The sequence below is a fragment of the Myripristis murdjan genome, chromosome 16 (assembly GCF_902150065.1).
Source record: "Myripristis murdjan chromosome 16, fMyrMur1.1, whole genome shotgun sequence".
Lineage (NCBI taxonomy): Eukaryota > Metazoa > Chordata > Actinopteri > Holocentriformes > Holocentridae > Myripristis > Myripristis murdjan.
The window spans coordinates 13008667-13025116 of NC_043995.1; the positions used below are offsets into that span (position 1 = coordinate 13008667).

The 16450-nt window shown below is 42.2% G+C and overlaps 2 protein-coding genes across 3 annotated transcripts; one reads left to right on the plus strand and one right to left on the minus strand.

The window, feature by feature from the left end:
• Positions 1 to 222: 222 nt before the first annotated feature.
• pop1 (POP1 homolog, ribonuclease P/MRP subunit) lies at positions 223 to 11673 on the minus strand. 2 transcript variants are annotated; one of them, XM_030071686.1, is made up of 16 exons: positions 11556 to 11673; positions 10872 to 11002; positions 10342 to 10455; positions 9804 to 9979; positions 9366 to 9626; positions 9097 to 9184; positions 8350 to 8528; positions 7759 to 8036; positions 7535 to 7628; positions 7323 to 7431; positions 7032 to 7151; positions 5751 to 5872; positions 4882 to 5073; positions 4010 to 4164; positions 2901 to 3134; positions 223 to 2169 (listed from the first exon to the last, which is right to left on the minus strand). In XM_030071686.1, exons 1-16 carry the CDS (start codon positions 11561 to 11563, stop codon positions 1377 to 1379), a joined length of 3054 nt encoding a protein of 1017 aa, XP_029927546.1. In that variant the 5' UTR covers positions 11564 to 11673; the 3' UTR covers positions 223 to 1376. The 2 variants fall into 2 exon arrangements, with proteins under 2 accessions (XP_029927546.1, XP_029927547.1); XM_030071687.1 differs by lacking the exon at positions 11556 to 11673 and adding an exon at positions 11239 to 11373.
• LOC115373347 (2-iminobutanoate/2-iminopropanoate deaminase) lies at positions 11613 to 16450 on the plus strand. Its single transcript, XM_030071691.1, has 6 exons — positions 11613 to 11751; positions 12659 to 12764; positions 13270 to 13324; positions 13442 to 13510; positions 15674 to 15729; positions 15877 to 16450. Exons 1-6 carry the CDS (start codon positions 11687 to 11689, stop codon positions 15934 to 15936), a joined length of 411 nt encoding a protein of 136 aa, XP_029927551.1. The 5' UTR covers positions 11613 to 11686; the 3' UTR covers positions 15937 to 16450.

The following is a 16450-nucleotide window of genomic DNA, read 5'->3' on the forward strand; positions in this document are numbered from 1 at the left end:
GTCTCATCACAATCTGCGGTGATTTGAATGCACTTACTGTAACTTGAAAATAGAGTGGAAGCAATAGTGCCAAAACACAGCACAGGTTTTCTGATGTTTTTTGTCTTTCTATCTTAAGATACTGCAGGAAAACTCAGCTACATAATACTTTCCTTTTGTGCGGGATGTTAACCATTGCTTACATTTCAATGGCAAGTTTTCACTGTTTTTTTTTTTTTTTTGTTTTTTTTTTGACATGCATCACAGAGTCTTATCTTCAGGAATCATAATGCTGTGTCTTTTATATTCCATCCAAACAACAGCACTGATGCAGAGCCTACACACCCATCTTTACCACATTACCTTAAATAAACCACAGGCAACATACTGAAGTGCTAGAAAAGTTTAACGTTGCCAAGCAACAAGACTCTTATCTGCCACCTACACATTATGGGATGTGTGGGAAACCAGCGTTCATGCCAGGTGTAACTATAAAGAGAATGACTGTTAAAGTATCAAGTGATCAAGGCATTTGTGTGTACAGGCCAGGCCATTATGTGAATTTCAATACCAGAGGTTAAATTAAGTGTGCTGTAATGGTTTCATTCTTTACTGAAACTGTGTGAAATTGTACGTGCTTGAAATGGCATATTCTGAGGTACGGATATTTGGCCTATAATCAAGAAAGAAACCTAATACAATGCCTTGAGAAGGAATACATAATTTGTCAAACAGAAACAGAGTTACTTCTGAAATTCAGACCCATTTATTTGCCTTTTTTAGAGCCAAGAATGAACATAAATACTCTTGCATCATTAGCCTCACTGTAGAGGAGTTTCAGAAATGATGAGAAAGGTGAGAAATCATACTCTGAATAAAAGAAAATCCATTCCCTAAAAACCCAACTTTGCTTTTTGTAATAAAAACAAAAATCCAAGGCTTTAATTCAAAGTTACTATACGAGAGTGATCTCAAACCCTCTTGAAGGAGAATCTCTCAAACTCTTAAATGTGAAAACAAATACTCTGAAAACTACAACCTTATCCAACTCAGACTCAGGAGGTTTCTTCCCAGAGTGATATTCACAACTAAAACTTGTATTTTCCAACAGTGCCGCCGGCTAGCTCCTCGTGTACAGTAATGTTCCATGCATGTCGGCAAGTTGTCTAGCCAACGCTGTAAAGCAGATGATGGCACAAAGCAAGAAAGCAGCTCTCAAGGCACTAGGTTTATGTCGGATTACTTTGTTAAATAAAGCACCACTTCTTGACATGCACAACTTTAGGCCTCCCAAGTTTCCCAAAACAGCTTCAGCATGAAGATAACCCATTGTCCTCATCTTGGACTTTGATGCTTTTGGGAAGTCGAGTCCCGCTGTGTAGGCTCAGGTTTCCAAATCAGACCTCTATGTTGATTTTAGCAAAGCGGTACTGCAGGGAGGTGGGGTTGCGTAGCAGTACCAAGCCTCTCTGCTCTGCCGGCTGGTTGAGGAGGGTGTTTAGGAGACCAGTGAGGCTGACGAAGCCCAGAGCCTCTCCACAGCCAGCAGACAGGGAGAAGTCCCCTTGTGTGACCCAGCCTAGCGTCACTCGGGAGCAGTGAGAGATGACACTGGGTAAAGGATCGGGCCACAGTCCAAAGATGAGATCTGAGGAAGAGGAGGAGGATTTGGGGTCTTTGGCTGGAGTGATGCTCAAAGTCGAGGTTTGACTGGGTGGAGTGCTGGAAGCAAAAGAGATGGGATCACAAGATTGGGCCAAAGATGGGATGACGATCGGGGAGGATGTTGGGATGGTGTTGGAGGCAGAGGAAAGTTCTGTCGCTTTGCCCACCGGCTTTTCAGAAGACGAGGAGGATTTAGCAGCTTCTTTGGAGACCTTCTTGCGGCGCTTTATTCTGCTTTTGAAGTGGTCTCTAAGGAGGGGCTCCTGCGGTCCACTGTAGCCTGGCTCTTTGTGCTGCAGCTTCAGGTCCTCTGGGGTTGGCACACACACTAAAGCATGAAGCTCTGGTTTGCCTTTTGACAGCAGTGAGAGTCGCACCCACACCAGGCTGTTCACATGGGCCAAGAGGAGCGATGTCATGGATGAACAGTCAAGAGGCGGAACAGCTCCACCACGACATGACCTCTGACCTTTTGAAGACGTGGGTCTGCACCAACCAGAGAGCAGCCTCAGAGACTTTCTGTTCCTGCGAAGCACAGAAACCGTCTTTTTTTAAATAATGGATTATTAATATAAACTTTACATTATGTATTGACCTCATTAAGTAGCCGGACATGATACTGTTGTATTGTTGCGTAACATTCTGCAATTCATAATGCAGAAAATAAAAGTCAATAGTAAAATCAATCCAATACTTTGCTTATAAAATCAGCCGTTACTCACAGCTAGTGTGATGTTTTTATGAGGATAGATCCAAGTCTTCCCCTCTACTAATCTCTGATGTATTACAGAAATTTAAGGCTGGATGTACTTTGGCTATTCTCATCAGGGACATTAGGATGAAAGGGAGGCAGACTTAAGTAGGGCCATGCATCAGGCCTGTCAAATGCTGTGTTTGGGTCTCATAAAGAAATAGAAAAAAGGCACGTGATGATAACAGCTCAAAGGTCAAAAACTGTACACTGCTGCTCAAGGGACTTTTAAAAGTCAATTGCATTACAGCTGTTAGAAGTTTGATTTAGGTGCGCAGGACTTTAAATGCATGAGGGGACCTTGGATGCAGAGCTGCAGAAGGTTGAATCGATGCTGAGTTATGCCAAATTCACCTGAATCGATTTTCACAATAATATAAACAAGGACACAGATCTAACAAAGAATTAATTTTTAGTTTGGATCGATAAATCATAAAATGTAATTTGATTGTAAAATAACAACAACAACAACAATAATAATAATAACAACAACAGAGCCATGTACCTGAGCACAGTGAAGGTGCTCTGTGGAGTTATGGTGACGTGGTGACAGGATGTCACTTCCTCTGCTGTCAGTGTGTTGGTCTCTGTGGTGGTTTGGGTCTGGCTTTGTCCTTTTCGCTCCTCTCCTTGTGCCCTCATGATAAGCTCCCACTCCTCGGCCAGCTGTTGCCAAGGGCAACGGAATGGAGCCAGACAGCCATGTTTTATGTAATTGGTCCGTTTGGCGGGTGGACGCCTACAGAGGAGGTCACAGAGTCAAACCCTTGTCAAACTGTTGGGGCAACCCTGCCAAATTATGTAACAAATCATGACTGCTTAACAGCGTATAATGGAGGATGAGAAGCCTGCGGCCTTGTTACCATCTCATCTGTATCTGGGAAAGATCTCCATAATGGAAATTAACTGGGGTCAAAGCTGTGAGTGCCTCCTTCTATCAAAACCTCTAATCCACTGACAGACTCACTGCTTACTTAGGCTGTGAGCTATCAGCAACAGAATGATTTCCAGGCAGATTACTGCACAGTCTTGCAGCTATTTCTGGGTAACTTGGAATGCAAACAATTAGGTTACATTGGCTCTGATTATGTCAAGCCAAGCCATAAAGGTTAATGACTTCTCTATTCTGAAACTGGAATAAAACACCCCCTTCCAGTGCCAATATTCTCCTTTTAAATCGGTTTTTGATGTTTATTTCACTGACTTTTTCCTCCACTCAGAAATCGGCTGTTGATACAAAGTCTGACAGCATGTGACAACAGTTTAGAGTGCAACCTCAAGTTTGACACGGATTTGTTCAAATGTATTTTTAGAAATCAGGCCCATCAGTAAAATGGACCTATATTTTGATCAGAAGCTCAAGAGACCATTTTCCATCAGCAAGCTAAGAGGAAATCTTGGCTTCCATAACAGCACTATTCCCAAATATGAAAATAGCTCAGGCTTCAGTGGACACCCCCACTGCCAACAGCCCTTAGGAGCAGACAAATATATTTTTAATATATGAAATGATTTGAGCAGTGATTTTAAATTCACACACATCAGCACTTTGGTGGCTCTGAGCATACACTGTTTTTTTGGCCCGGGTATTGTTGTGTTCAGTGTTCAGCTGACCTTTTGAACTTTTCCAGAAGTTCCGCCTCCTGCTCCTCCTGGAATCGAACACCTGCAGGGCAGTCTGGGTAATCGTGAGGGAAGTGGGGCGCTCCCTTGTTTTGAGAGTGTTTCAGACTCATTTTCAGCCCACCAGTACGAACACCTCTGTACACCTACAGCAGAGAGGCATAAAGCAAAGAGCGATAAACATAATGATCAAATATAAAAACACATTGCATTTCAAGTGACTGTAACAGCTGAAGCAAACCCGAAGGCATCAATTCCAACTAGTAGTTTAGAACAATTGTCCCTTTAGGCAGATTTAACATTTTCGCATCCCTCAGAACAGGTCTAACAATATCAATAATGCAATAACTAATAAAAAAAAAATAGTACATATAACTGCAGCACTTAAACAATAATGTAAAAGACAGGATTGCTACATGTTTTGCTACATTTTGAAATTCCATAATTTTTTTTTAGGCCTCGGCCTCTTGACTGGTTTCAACATTTGGTTTGGTGTGTGAACTAATATGTCAACTAGGCCATACTGTACTACTCTCAAGGTGATCATTTAAATGTCCCCAACAGCGAATATCACAATATGTGAAATTATAGCGGCTCCACCATAACATAAAATGAGGAGTTATGGTATGTGTATCAGGCCTTTGCATCACATTTTTCCCCAAACACCCAAGGTCATGAAAATGATTGAATTCATTGTTTTATGTTTTTCCAGACCAGCAAAGATCCCCTGAAAGACAGTGCTTTCACATGATATAATATTTCTGTGACTATGGGAAATTTGCAATAAATAAATAAATTGGGAAGAGGAGACTGGCCTGCAAAACTGCTAATTCCTGGAGGAAATGAAAAGATGCACTACCTACCAGTGGGACCCAGAAGGCCATGCCCCAGCCCTTGGGGAGCAGCAGGTCCCATCCAGCCCCCCAGGAGCTCATCTCCTGTCCCACCTGCTTCCCTGGCTGGTGAACCAGCAGGAGCGGGACTCGGCCCTGGAGAGGAGTGGGGCTCAGCCGGGAGCCTGGCACCAGCACCTCACTCTTCATACGGTTCAACTCCTGTGAGCCGTGCGCAGAAGATAATGAGAGTAAAACATCATTTAAGCATATCTTTGCTTTCAGACATACAAGAGTCTGGATGACAGACGGACTGATGTATACAGAAGGGCTGCAGATATGGAATTATCTCCCTAAGCACAGCTTGAAACAGTCAGTAAAAGCTGCAGTGAGAAATACTTTTCTTTGCACAGCTTATTTGTTCAAAATTGTTTTGTTTAGTAATTGCTTAATTTAAAGCCCTGTGTATCCTGTAGATTCCTCTGCCACTGGTCAGGTGGGATGGGTCACCCTGTTTTGAACAGATGCTAACCCACCTCAAATTGTTTTATTAGTCTGGATTTTAAATGACAATTCATTGTCACACAATGGTCTGAATGCTATTGAAGCTTTTCCATCCTGCCAAAACTATAATTCTGCGTGAAAGACAGAATCCTCACACTTTTTATTTTAGTGAGTATGAAAATGGTCAAATTTTAAAATACTGACTATCAGCATGAAGTAACATCCACTACTAGTTGGGAAAATTGGATGGGAAAAATGGGAAATTATGTACACATGAACAAGTGCACAGTTATTTAAACATGGCTTATGTCATATGATATTAAAAAACACAAACTGTGCGAAGAGAAACAAACTACATGTATGATTGTTGATTACGTGTGACATCCTGCTTCTACCTGTTCGGAGATCTTGTTATGTGTGACGTTGTCGCGGACAGACTGGTCCCACAGGAAACTCTGACAGCAGTGTTCAGGTACCCCTTGCAACATCAGTTCCCTCCTCTTCTCCTCATCCACTTCTGGAAACAGACACACAGCACACATGGCACGCTCCTGTATGACCAGCCTCTTAGAAACATGTAGGAGATGAAATTGTGTACAAAACACTGCTTGAACAGAGAAAAAGATGATGAAATACAAAACACACAGTATTTGGGAATACTTTTATATTTTTTTTTTCTTTCACAGTACTTAAGTCCAATGGCTAGTGCACATCAAACAGGATAACACAGTAAGTGCCAGAGAGTTTTGTGTCAGTTCACTTTAATATACTTTTGTGATTTAAAGCTTTCCTGACATGATCCAAATTGTAGGTAGAGCCCACCAGTGATAGTGTTTTAATAAAAGATGGGTAGACCATGACCTATGTTGATAATCATTAAAAAGTAAACAGTCCCCAACTAACACAAAAAACTATACTGCATTTACTATGAATGTATCTTTCAATGACTAATGTAAGCCTCAAACAGGTGTGTCACTAATATTCTGCAAATAAAATGCTCAGAAAAGATGGGATTAAGAGAAGAGATTAAGTATGTTTACCTTCTACTACATCCTGAACTCCACCCATGTTCAAAATTTAAATAAAGTCAATGACTAATCTGAAAATATTACCAGCACGTCAAGTAAATCAGACACTGAAGGTACAACAGCTGTGTGGCTGCATGCTTTCTACCCTATGTTTGTTAACCAGTTAGCACACAAGGTAAAAAACACTTATGTTGAACATAACTAGAATTGCACTCAAGCCTCCTCCTCATGGTCACTGAATCAGCAGTGTTGTCTGTCACTGAGGTGTTTTGAGTACAGGGCCCTGCCAGGATTCGAACCTGGGACATCTGCATGGCCAGGCAGAGGCTCCCCTGGAGCACAGAACCAGATGAGTACTCATTCAAACAGCCTCAGGACTGGAAACACCCTGAGTCTATGTCCAACTATGGATTTTTGTCTGACTTAATCACCGGGTTACTCCAGACTCCTATCAAGCACTGCCAAAAAAAAGGCATGTTACATTAAATTCTGTATGACTCATGTATAATATGCCTGCAGGAGATATGAGAATAAATTCTGACTGACAAACTTGTGGGAAGATAATGTTGAATTTTTTATGTCCTGGAAGCCCTGTGTATCTGTAAGATATGAGCTCCCTTCTGCCCTGTCTGCTAGGTTAGATTTTACCTTGTGCCTGCTTTACGCTGGGCATAGCTTTGCCCTTCGTTTTTGGTAAAGTCAGCCTGGGATCATCTACTGTCAGACCCAGCACTGTGCCCGAGAGGACTTCTCCAGTGGAATAGATGCCTTGAGAGAAGACAGAGTCAGTTAGACAGACACGCATGAACTGCACATGCACAAACACAGACACAGACAGACAGACACATAACTAAATCAAGAGAAAAGAAACACTGTGAGACACATAATTAAAATCCTAATGTTTTGTTTCAAGCAGAGCAGAAAAAATAAGCAGCCAACCTTTAAGTGTGTGAAAGACATCAGCTTGTTGTCGATGGAGGGCCATCTTGCTCTCGTCTTTGCAGTGCTCCGGCCACCACAGGGAAGACGGCTGGGATTTGCTAATTGCCTGAAGTCACAAAACAGCCTTTCAGTGTGTGATGGAAACATATTTCAACGGCTCTCTGCTTTTCATTTCCCCTTATAACTATATTCTTAACTGTTATTCTTACATGACAGTCTGTGGCAGCTTCCAAAGTTTCTGTCAGCACAGAATGGGACTGTGGTCCAATCAGACGGTAGCGCACAATCTCCAGCGTGAGGTCACTGAAACAGTACCAAAAATTAAAAAGCAAAATTCAAACTCAAAATGTTCAGGTTAATATTTGCAATGAAAAGTATTCACCCAAGCCAATGTTGGCTCGCTTGGCATCCAAAACCAAATTCAGATACTAACTTTATAACTATTCCAGTTGAGCTGGACTTCCAGGTAACAGGAGTGGTGGGAGATCTGGTCCCATCACCCACGATTTTCTTGGCTGGAGGTCCAACGGCGTCCTTACAGCTCCGCTTCCTCTTGGTCCCGGGGGTCTGCTTGGCCTCAGGAGTCTTTTCAGGATTTAGTTCTGGTTCTGGGGTTGGAGCAACAAACCCTGCAGGTGTGATCACTGGTGCAACTGGTGGGATTACAGCCTCACAGCACTGGCACACACTTTGTAACTCTGGGAGAAGGTCCTAGAAGAAGCACACAGTTTCTAGAGTTAGAGTCCTCTGGAGTTTGTAATTATTGCTAACATCATCTATATAGGCTTGAAATTATTAAAAGAATTAACTTTCATCTCCAAATTCATTTTACAGTCAGCTTCTAGATAATCAGAAATTGTGTTTTGTATAGTTCTCCTTGTTGTCTCAATCCTGTATGGAGGACAGAGAGTGTATCTTTTTGTAAAATATGCAAGTGTCAGGGAGAATACTACATACAAGCATTTTTAATTTCAACAGGGTATAGGTATTCGATTAAGAACACAGTTGTAGGCTGGGCATTGACCTGTTTGAGTGTGGGGTGAGCCCAGATCCACAACTGTCTATGGGCTGAGCCCGGTGTACGGGGTCTCCAGAGGAAGGTGACAGGGCCCAGGGGCTGGGAGGGGTACTGTCCTGCTCTGTAGACCACCGCACTGCCTTGCCTCCGCCCTGACAGAGACAGTGCTGCAGCAAATGTAGAACCTGGAAATACACACAATAACAAAAAATGATCATTACAAGAGTGATGATTACATTAACCGTGATAACTGTTACATTTTTTTTTTTGGCCTTTATGTGCTGCTATGGTGAAACAATCAGTTTCATTTTGTAGATACTAGATATCAATGTTGAAATACTGCGCTCCCCAAAGGTTCGTCAAATTTGACCCAGCAGTGTCTGAGAATCTGAGCATGAAGGCTCCTGTTGGCCTGATGGTGGCGCTGTGGTGGGCCAATCAGGTTTATATTCAAAATGCTGGACCTCAAACCCCCACACCCTCAAGTTCTGGTCAAAACAGGCAGAAGAGTCTCAGAAACTATGTGAGACAATCAGATGTACAGAAGAACAAACAGAACAGATTGAGCCAGACCCACAGTCCCGTCCCCAATTTTCATTTGCACTTGAAATCTTATACTTTTAAAAATGTACGCTACAATCTGAACATCAAACCTCATGTGAAATAGAATCAGAGGAACACCACATGTGTATTTTTTTAGTTTTTTTTTTTTTTTTGCCAGTGAGGAAAGTGAGAAAAGAGGCATGTTCACACCTGCGTCCTTGCTGGTCAGCTGTGAGAGAGAAGCTAGCAGCTTGTCTTCCTCCCCCTGCAGCTCTATGCAGCAGTAGTAAGACAGATCCTATATAGAGAGAAACAAAAAGGATGAACTGAATTCAATAGCAGATGGCGTCACTTACAGCCCTGAATTCATAAAGTAAATGCAACAAACTCTAATTGCAACTTTTACTGTTTACACCCCTGACAGCACAACGCTTCAAGAAACACACACACAAACATGCTCGTCTGCTCCTGTATTTTACCTGCAGCAGGCAGTGGCTGCTCATGGCCCTGTAACATGGCCGGTAGCATTTGTATGTGGGTCTGTCCCCGAGGCAGTAGCCCCATTTTTTCAGCATGTGGAAGCGTTTGGCGTGCCAAATGTGTGTCTCCAGCCACATGTTCTTCCTCTGGCGCCGGTTGAACTCCAGCAGCAGATTTCCATGCCGTCGGCGGGCCTTGCGGCTCTTGTTCTTGGCCTGTTCCTTCTTCTTCTTCTGGCCAGCCTTGAGGCTCTTCTCCCGCTGGAGGAGGAAGAGGAGGACAGATGAGACGCCACTGGGGGGTGTAAATGTGGATAATGTGAAAGAAAAGCAGAATGTGTGTATGCAGCAAGGGGAATGAGCAACTGGAAAACGAAGGTTCAGTCTCTGCAAGAGGAACGTGAGAGAAAAGGTGTGTGTGTGAGTCCTGCTCTTTACCATCCTGTTGGCCACGTCCCTCAGTCTACACGGCAGCCTCTTGGTGTTGTGGCTCATGGCTCTCCTCCTCATGTGTTTCGGCAAGGCTCCAAACACATGGCAACTGCCTGTGGTCTTGTTGACAGCTTTCAGCATGGCGCTTACCTCCGCTGCCCTAGCTCTGGCAAACGCTATGCCTGCATGGGGTTGAGGATTGAGATGAGAGGTGTGGGACTTTTCAGTGGTAATTAATCTAACAGTGACACTGCATTTGGCTCGGACATGCAATCAGGATGTTTCCACTTTTTTTTACATCCTCAATATTTGAATTGGTCCAGAACAGAGTTGTGACATAAAGCTGATCATTTTATGTCCGGTAGTATAATCAACACTGCCTACATGTTGTGCAATCTTCATTATTCATTGTCGGATTTGATGTCATTAGGTAAATGATGGATAAACCAGGTTACTGGACAATCAGAGGGTATAATGCATTCATCTATGTAATCAAACAGTAAAACAGTCAAACACTAATGTGTGATTAAGAGTATGCCTTTACCAGTGATGTACTTAGGCATCTCCTTGGAGTATCCCCCGCCGTCTTTGTGGTGTCCGCGAACCCATCCACCTTGACAGAGAGGGTTCCTCTGCCTTGCTGCCGCAGCACCTCCACCTGTTATAAAACCATCACTTTGTAAGTTCAGGCTCATCATTTACAATAAGACGAACATGCTGCTTTATTATTCACTGTAAATGGTCTTTAGTCTTGCCCCGGCTCCACAGGGAGGGTGAAAGTCAGGAGCAGCTGCAGAAAAGCATCTTGCAGCTGACAGGGACTCAGTATGAATGTGCCTTATTCATATAGCATTCCTACTGCAGTTTACCATCGGGATTTCATTTGTTTCCTGTGGTGCCTTAATATTACATGGTTTACTAAAATCACACACCACAGGCCTGGTGAACAGAAACAGTGATGACTGCTGCTGACTTTCTCATGGTGAAACAAAGACGAGGGCTTGGGAGGCAAATACAAGAGAGCAAGAGAATCAGAGGCAGGGAAATAGATGACCAGTGGATCAGAGAGAATACCAGGGACTGGGGTGTCTCCTCCGTTTTGCGGGCTGCTCGCCGCACCCTGGGATGATGATGAATACTGCACACTGACGGGCTGATTCCTCATCTTCTTCTCCCGCATCTTATGTTTAGCTGCAGACATTTTTCTAAGACAACAGAGCACAATTGTTAATTTGTACCTGCCAGGCCTGTAAAACGTTGTACGGGACCTGAAATGGTCGCATTCCCTCAGTGTCCTGGCGTGTCACTTTGCCAGTGCCGTTGCGCTAGCCGCGATGCGTTCATTGATCTGAAGTTGGAGTTCAAGCTTATTTAGCGCAAACAAAGGCAAATAAAGTTACCCGAGCGACAAATGCGAAACATTTACAAATCGTACACTCACCTCGAGATGTTACAACAACGACTGTACGCCTGTGCTGTACGCCTGTGCTCCAAATTTATGCGAACTCACATCTTCCAGCTAACATGTGAGTTTTCCGCATGCACATGACGTGTGGTCTGCTTCCGGGTTTGTGGTATGTCGTATATGTAATAAATAAACAGTCCATCGTACAACATGAACTTGCAGTACAAAAACAACTTCTCATGTGAAATTATTGTTTTCTTTCAGTGTTAATTTGCATTTACTCGAGTAATTAACCAATCGACATGCCTGCATTTACAGAATTAACAGAAAAATAGCATTTCTTTTGCGCTTACATAGTCATTTACGGTAAGTGCTCTCTGGAGTCGTGGTCCAGCTGATTGATCCAGTCCTGTCTGGTGTCCTCCCGCGGCGTGCACTCCAACTGCTGTCTTTCACAAAGTAGAGCCGAATAAAGTACAATATAATGGCTTCACTCATCAGGAGGATAATCAACACAGCGAAAGCCCCTGCAGCCATCGGCCCGTACAGGTACAGAGGAGGTTTGGATCAGATCATCGAACCAAAATAATCTCACATCTCTTTGTTGTATAGTGGTTCCTAATCCTAATCCTAACAGAGTTACCGTGTAATGCGAAGAGTTAAACGATGTCACTGTGCATATAATTGCTATTTTGCATTAGACTGGGGGTATGTACAGTTTGGACCAATAGTGAGCCTGTGGTTGGAGGTGGAGCAGCATTTGTTTCAAATGAGGAGAGGTTCAAGGACACGTGGTTTAGACTGCACTTTAAACTCATATTAAACTCTGCAGGGAAACTAATTGTTTTGCATTGGACGTTTTGTGGATACATTTTTATGTGCACATGACTCTGGCTTTGGACCATATGTTTTGCAATAGTAATCTGCTGTTGAACCACTGGTTGGCAGCACGTCATTTATTTTGGCTCCAGCCTGTTGGCTTTAGCCTTAAGGAGAATGTTAATGTTTGTCTCCTACATATAAATGTTTAATAACATTACACAAATATAAACCATCCATTCTATTGCAACCATTTATTGAAACTCAGATTTAACACACATACTGAAAATACATTAGGTAAATTATCTAGGGAGAGTTTCCAACTTATTGTCACGGTTTGTTAAAACTCGCATACTTGCTCAAACATTTACCACAGACACATTAGGGAATACATTAGGTGTAATGGTTAGGTATAAAAGCTGTCGCTGGAACTATTTGCATGTTGTGCCTGCAATAGAACAGAAAGCACAGAGACTCTCTTGCTGTATTTCTCCCACTCTGTATCCCTCTGGCCTTCTCCAGTATCAGTAAAGAAAATGTGACAGAAGACCGGCCACAAAATTGTATTTAAAAGAAAAAAGACTTCCTTTGATCCACCACAGGTTATCCCGTGCTTCTTTTTTTGTGTCACTCCTAGCCAAGCTGTGGTGGTCGATCGCACCATGTACATCTCAGGACAGCTGGGGATGAACCCTGCCAGTGGACAGCTGGTGGAGGGAGGCGTTCAGGCCCAGACCAAACAGGTGACCCCTCACTAAACACCACTTCCAACTAAGAAAATGGAAAATGGAGTTGAATATAATTTCTGAATGGCAGGGCTAGTTTCAGTGCACCTTGAGCTCTGTCTTAGCTGTCTGAGTTTGTCTGATCCAACCCAGTAAAAAGCCACAGACCATTTTCACAGCAGCAGGTTGGACAGAATGGCTGCTGTGAAAAAGGTCTGAAATGAGAATGAATGTTTTATCGTGAGCAAACAAACTGCCGTGCCTTCATGTGTATATATATATATATATATATATATATGTGTGTGTGTGTGTGTGTATGTATGTATGTATGTATGTATGTGTGTGTGTGTGTGTGTGTGTGTATATATATATATATATTTATTTTATTTTTTTTTAAATTGATTATATCGAAAGGGAATAGACCTCAGCCCTGCTTGACAGACCTGCATCTGACATCCTATTTCTATCAAATTAATGTAAATTAAAATTGACTAAATTACATTAAGACACTCTTCCGTAACAGGCTCTTGTGAATATGGGTGAAATCCTGAAAGCTGCTGGCTGCGGTTATGAGAATGGTGAGAAATTCTTAAAAAAAAAAAAAAAATGCACCCTGCATGAGTTCATTTTAAAATGCCCATGCTGGCTGGCTGTCTTTTAAATAGCCTGATTGTGCATTTTGCTGTGTCTTACAGTTGTGAAAACCACAGTGCTCTTGGCAGACATGAATGACTTCAACAGTGTCAATGATGTTTACAAGCAATGTAAGTACAGTGGCCATATGAATCTGATGGTTAAGTCATATTTCACACTTTTGAATCAACAGAAAACTCTTCATTTTGAGAAACTCAGTAATCGTGTCCATTCTTCAGTGTTTCATCACGTCTGTCTTGCATTCCAAGTTTTGTCCATCGGGTGTCAGCGCAGTCCAGAGAGACTGCTTTAACAAAGTTCACACTGGTTGTTACCCAAGTCGCTTTTCACTTAAAGGCTGCCTGATCATTTCCTCATCAAAAACATTATTTTTACCCAAAGAAGAGCAGAGCACAATCATAAATCATCTGTTTGTGAGCGCTCACCTGTGGCTGCCTGCTTTGTTTTCCATCAGCATCAGAATCATGAATCCTATGTGAGGACTGTATTTTTGAAGATGCATCCTACAGCCATTCACTTGCTATATTTAGAGTAAGATGTTTCATATGGTGAATATGCAAAGCCAAGTACAGAGCTAGTATGGTGAGACGTATAAGCAATTTCTTTTTCTTTTTTTTTTTTTTTTTGGAGTGACAGTCATCAACTTCGCCACTTTACCTGTACAAAGACCGCGTTGAAGTGCTGAGTCACTAAACAAGGTGAAACCTGAGCTGCTGCTGCCAGCGGATTGAGCCTCAAACTAGATGGCAGGCAACAAGCCACATCTGATATCTAATGGGCTCTATGAGAGAAAAGCTACCAGTGGAAGCCATAGAAATCCTATCACTCTAATTTGAGGTCTAATTCCTCATGGGAACCCATAAACACGGAGCAGAGACAGAGAGCGATACTGACCAGTGTACACCAAGGTGCAATTTCATGTTTTCAGTTTTCTTTTTATTTCTGCTTTGGGTTTGATTTCACTTTGTAAGTCATTTAGTGTTTTAGTTACAAAGGAAGCCGTTGTCCTCGTTCACTGCACTTGATCTGCAGGAGCATGAAATTAAGATAAATAAATAATTATCCTTTTTTATTGCTTTCATTTTATAAATGGGAGCTTGCATGGAATGCTTTGTGTAGAAAATGCACCTTCCTGGGGCGCCCCGCTGGCTCAGCTGGTGCTCAGACATGCTTAGCACCAATCAAGGCTGAGTCTTACCTCAGCAGCCCAGCTTCGATTCCAGCCTGAACCCCTGTCTCTCCTCTGTCTTCCCTGTCTCTCTCCACTGTCATGATCAAAACACAGCAGAAATGCAAAAAAAATCTTTGTGCCTTTATGTTTTGTTTTTTTTGTTTGTTTTTTTTTTTTTACACAAAGTAAGGTGACCTTTAGTAGACCTAATTTATGATTTTTACAAACCTCTATCAAAAACTGAGGAGTTACAACAGGAGCTGCCATTCTGTTCTTTTTCTGCTGTTTAGGTTTTTTTTTTTTTTTTTTAGTTTCTGCGAGAGTTTCTTGCATCTGCAAAACATGGAAATACTCTAATTTGACTTGACTAATTTGACACAACAAAGAAACACAGAATATATATATTATAAGAGTTAAATTTACTGCTTCAAGAAGTTAAGGTTCCTGATTGAAATGAACGAGTGAATGATGATCCACCCACTATAGACACTAATCACTACCATAGTGACACTAAATCTCTATAATAACACTACAGGAATATTATAGTAATTTCTCAACTACTTTTATCTCTTAGTTTGATTGCCCTGTTCCCTAGTTTATCTGCCTTGTCAGCTCTGTGCTTAGATGAATATATATTTATGTAAAGTACCTTGTTACTGTGCCAGGAGTGCACTTCCCTGATTGAAGCCACTGACTGAAATGTAAACAGCAATTGTAAAAACTTTGAACTGCCTATGGGTTGAATCACAGTTACATCAATGAATACAAAAAAAGAAAAGAAGACAGAGCAGCAAATAATCCTTTATCTGTATGAAAATGTTGCAGATTATTACTCTAATCAGCACCTTATCTGTCATATTGGAGTTGGACGGCACTGATTAGCTGGTATTTATTAAAAGGCCATGATCAGCTCCACACACAATGTATCAGGCTGGCTGTGATGCACACCTCTCTTAAATCATCAGTGTCAAAATGCTGCTTTTACAGTGAGAGTGTTTGTAGACAAGCTGGTTCTCTGACTTCCAGTGGCTAATCTGTGAGTGTGTGTATCTGCACACACGTGTTGTTGACATTACGCTGTTTAATGTGCTGCTCTCTCCAGTCTTCAGCACCAACTTCCCAGCCAGAGCTGCCTATCAGGTTGCTGCTCTTCCCAGGGTGAGTCTTTGCTGATGGCTCTTGTTCTTTTATGTCTGATTCTGTGCTGACTTCAACCAGCTATGGGCCAGTCAAATGCAAATACCAGCTCTCATTGCCCTTTCTTTTGCTCTCTCTCTCTCTCTCTCTCTCTCACTCACTCTCTAGGGTGGACTGGTAGAGATTGAAGCGGTTGCTGTGTTGGGCCCTCTGACCGATGGCTCCTGATTAAAAACATCTATAAAAAGATGAAACCAAAATTGGGCACATATGAGAGCTCATGACCACCGGAGCGCCCTTTTTACAGTATCTGCAGATCATCTTACTTGTGGAAATTGAATTAACAAATTTCCTGCATTGGACTGATTGTCCAATTGATAATTTGTAATAGATGTATTAGCTTTTATAAGGCATTAAATGATCATTACTGCAGGCTCACGACATGTGACGAAGGTCAGTAGGTCCACCTTACCTTGGCATAGTTTTACAACGGCAGGCTACTGCAGCACTTTCTCCTCTCTCATTAACATTGATTAGGAGTGTTTGGAAACAGTCTCTAAACTGCAACACGTTTTATATTCCCTGTGCTCACATTTCAGGTACAATGGCTGAAAGGTGCCCACTCTTGTTTGCTGTATTGAATTACAGTGCCAGTCTGTGTTGGCACCAGTCATAGCCATGACTGTCTGCTCTGGTAGATGGTAAATGATGGATGAATAATAAATGTTTTAATTCACTTTAA

Excerpts from the sequence above, each read along its gene's own strand:
- LOC115373347 (XM_030071691.1), top strand. The coding sequence starts at position 11,687 with ATGGCTTCACTCATCAGGAGGATAATCAACACAGCGAAAGCCCCTGCA. Across the intron at positions 11,752-12,658 it reads GCAGCCATCGGCCCGTACAG|CCAAGCTGTGGTGGTCGATC; the intron begins GTACAGAGGAGG and ends TGTCACTCCTAG. Across the intron at positions 12,765-13,269 it reads TTCAGGCCCAGACCAAACAG|GCTCTTGTGAATATGGGTGA; the intron begins GTGACCCCTCAC and ends CTTCCGTAACAG.
- pop1 (XM_030071686.1), bottom strand. Across the intron at positions 7,432-7,534 it reads AAGCTGCCACAGACTGTCAT|GCAATTAGCAAATCCCAGCC; the intron begins GTAAGAATAACA and ends TTGTGACTTCAG. Across the intron at positions 3,135-4,009 it reads CTTCTGGAAAAGTTCAAAAG|GCGTCCACCCGCCAAACGGA; the intron begins GTCAGCTGAACA and ends CCTCCTCTGTAG.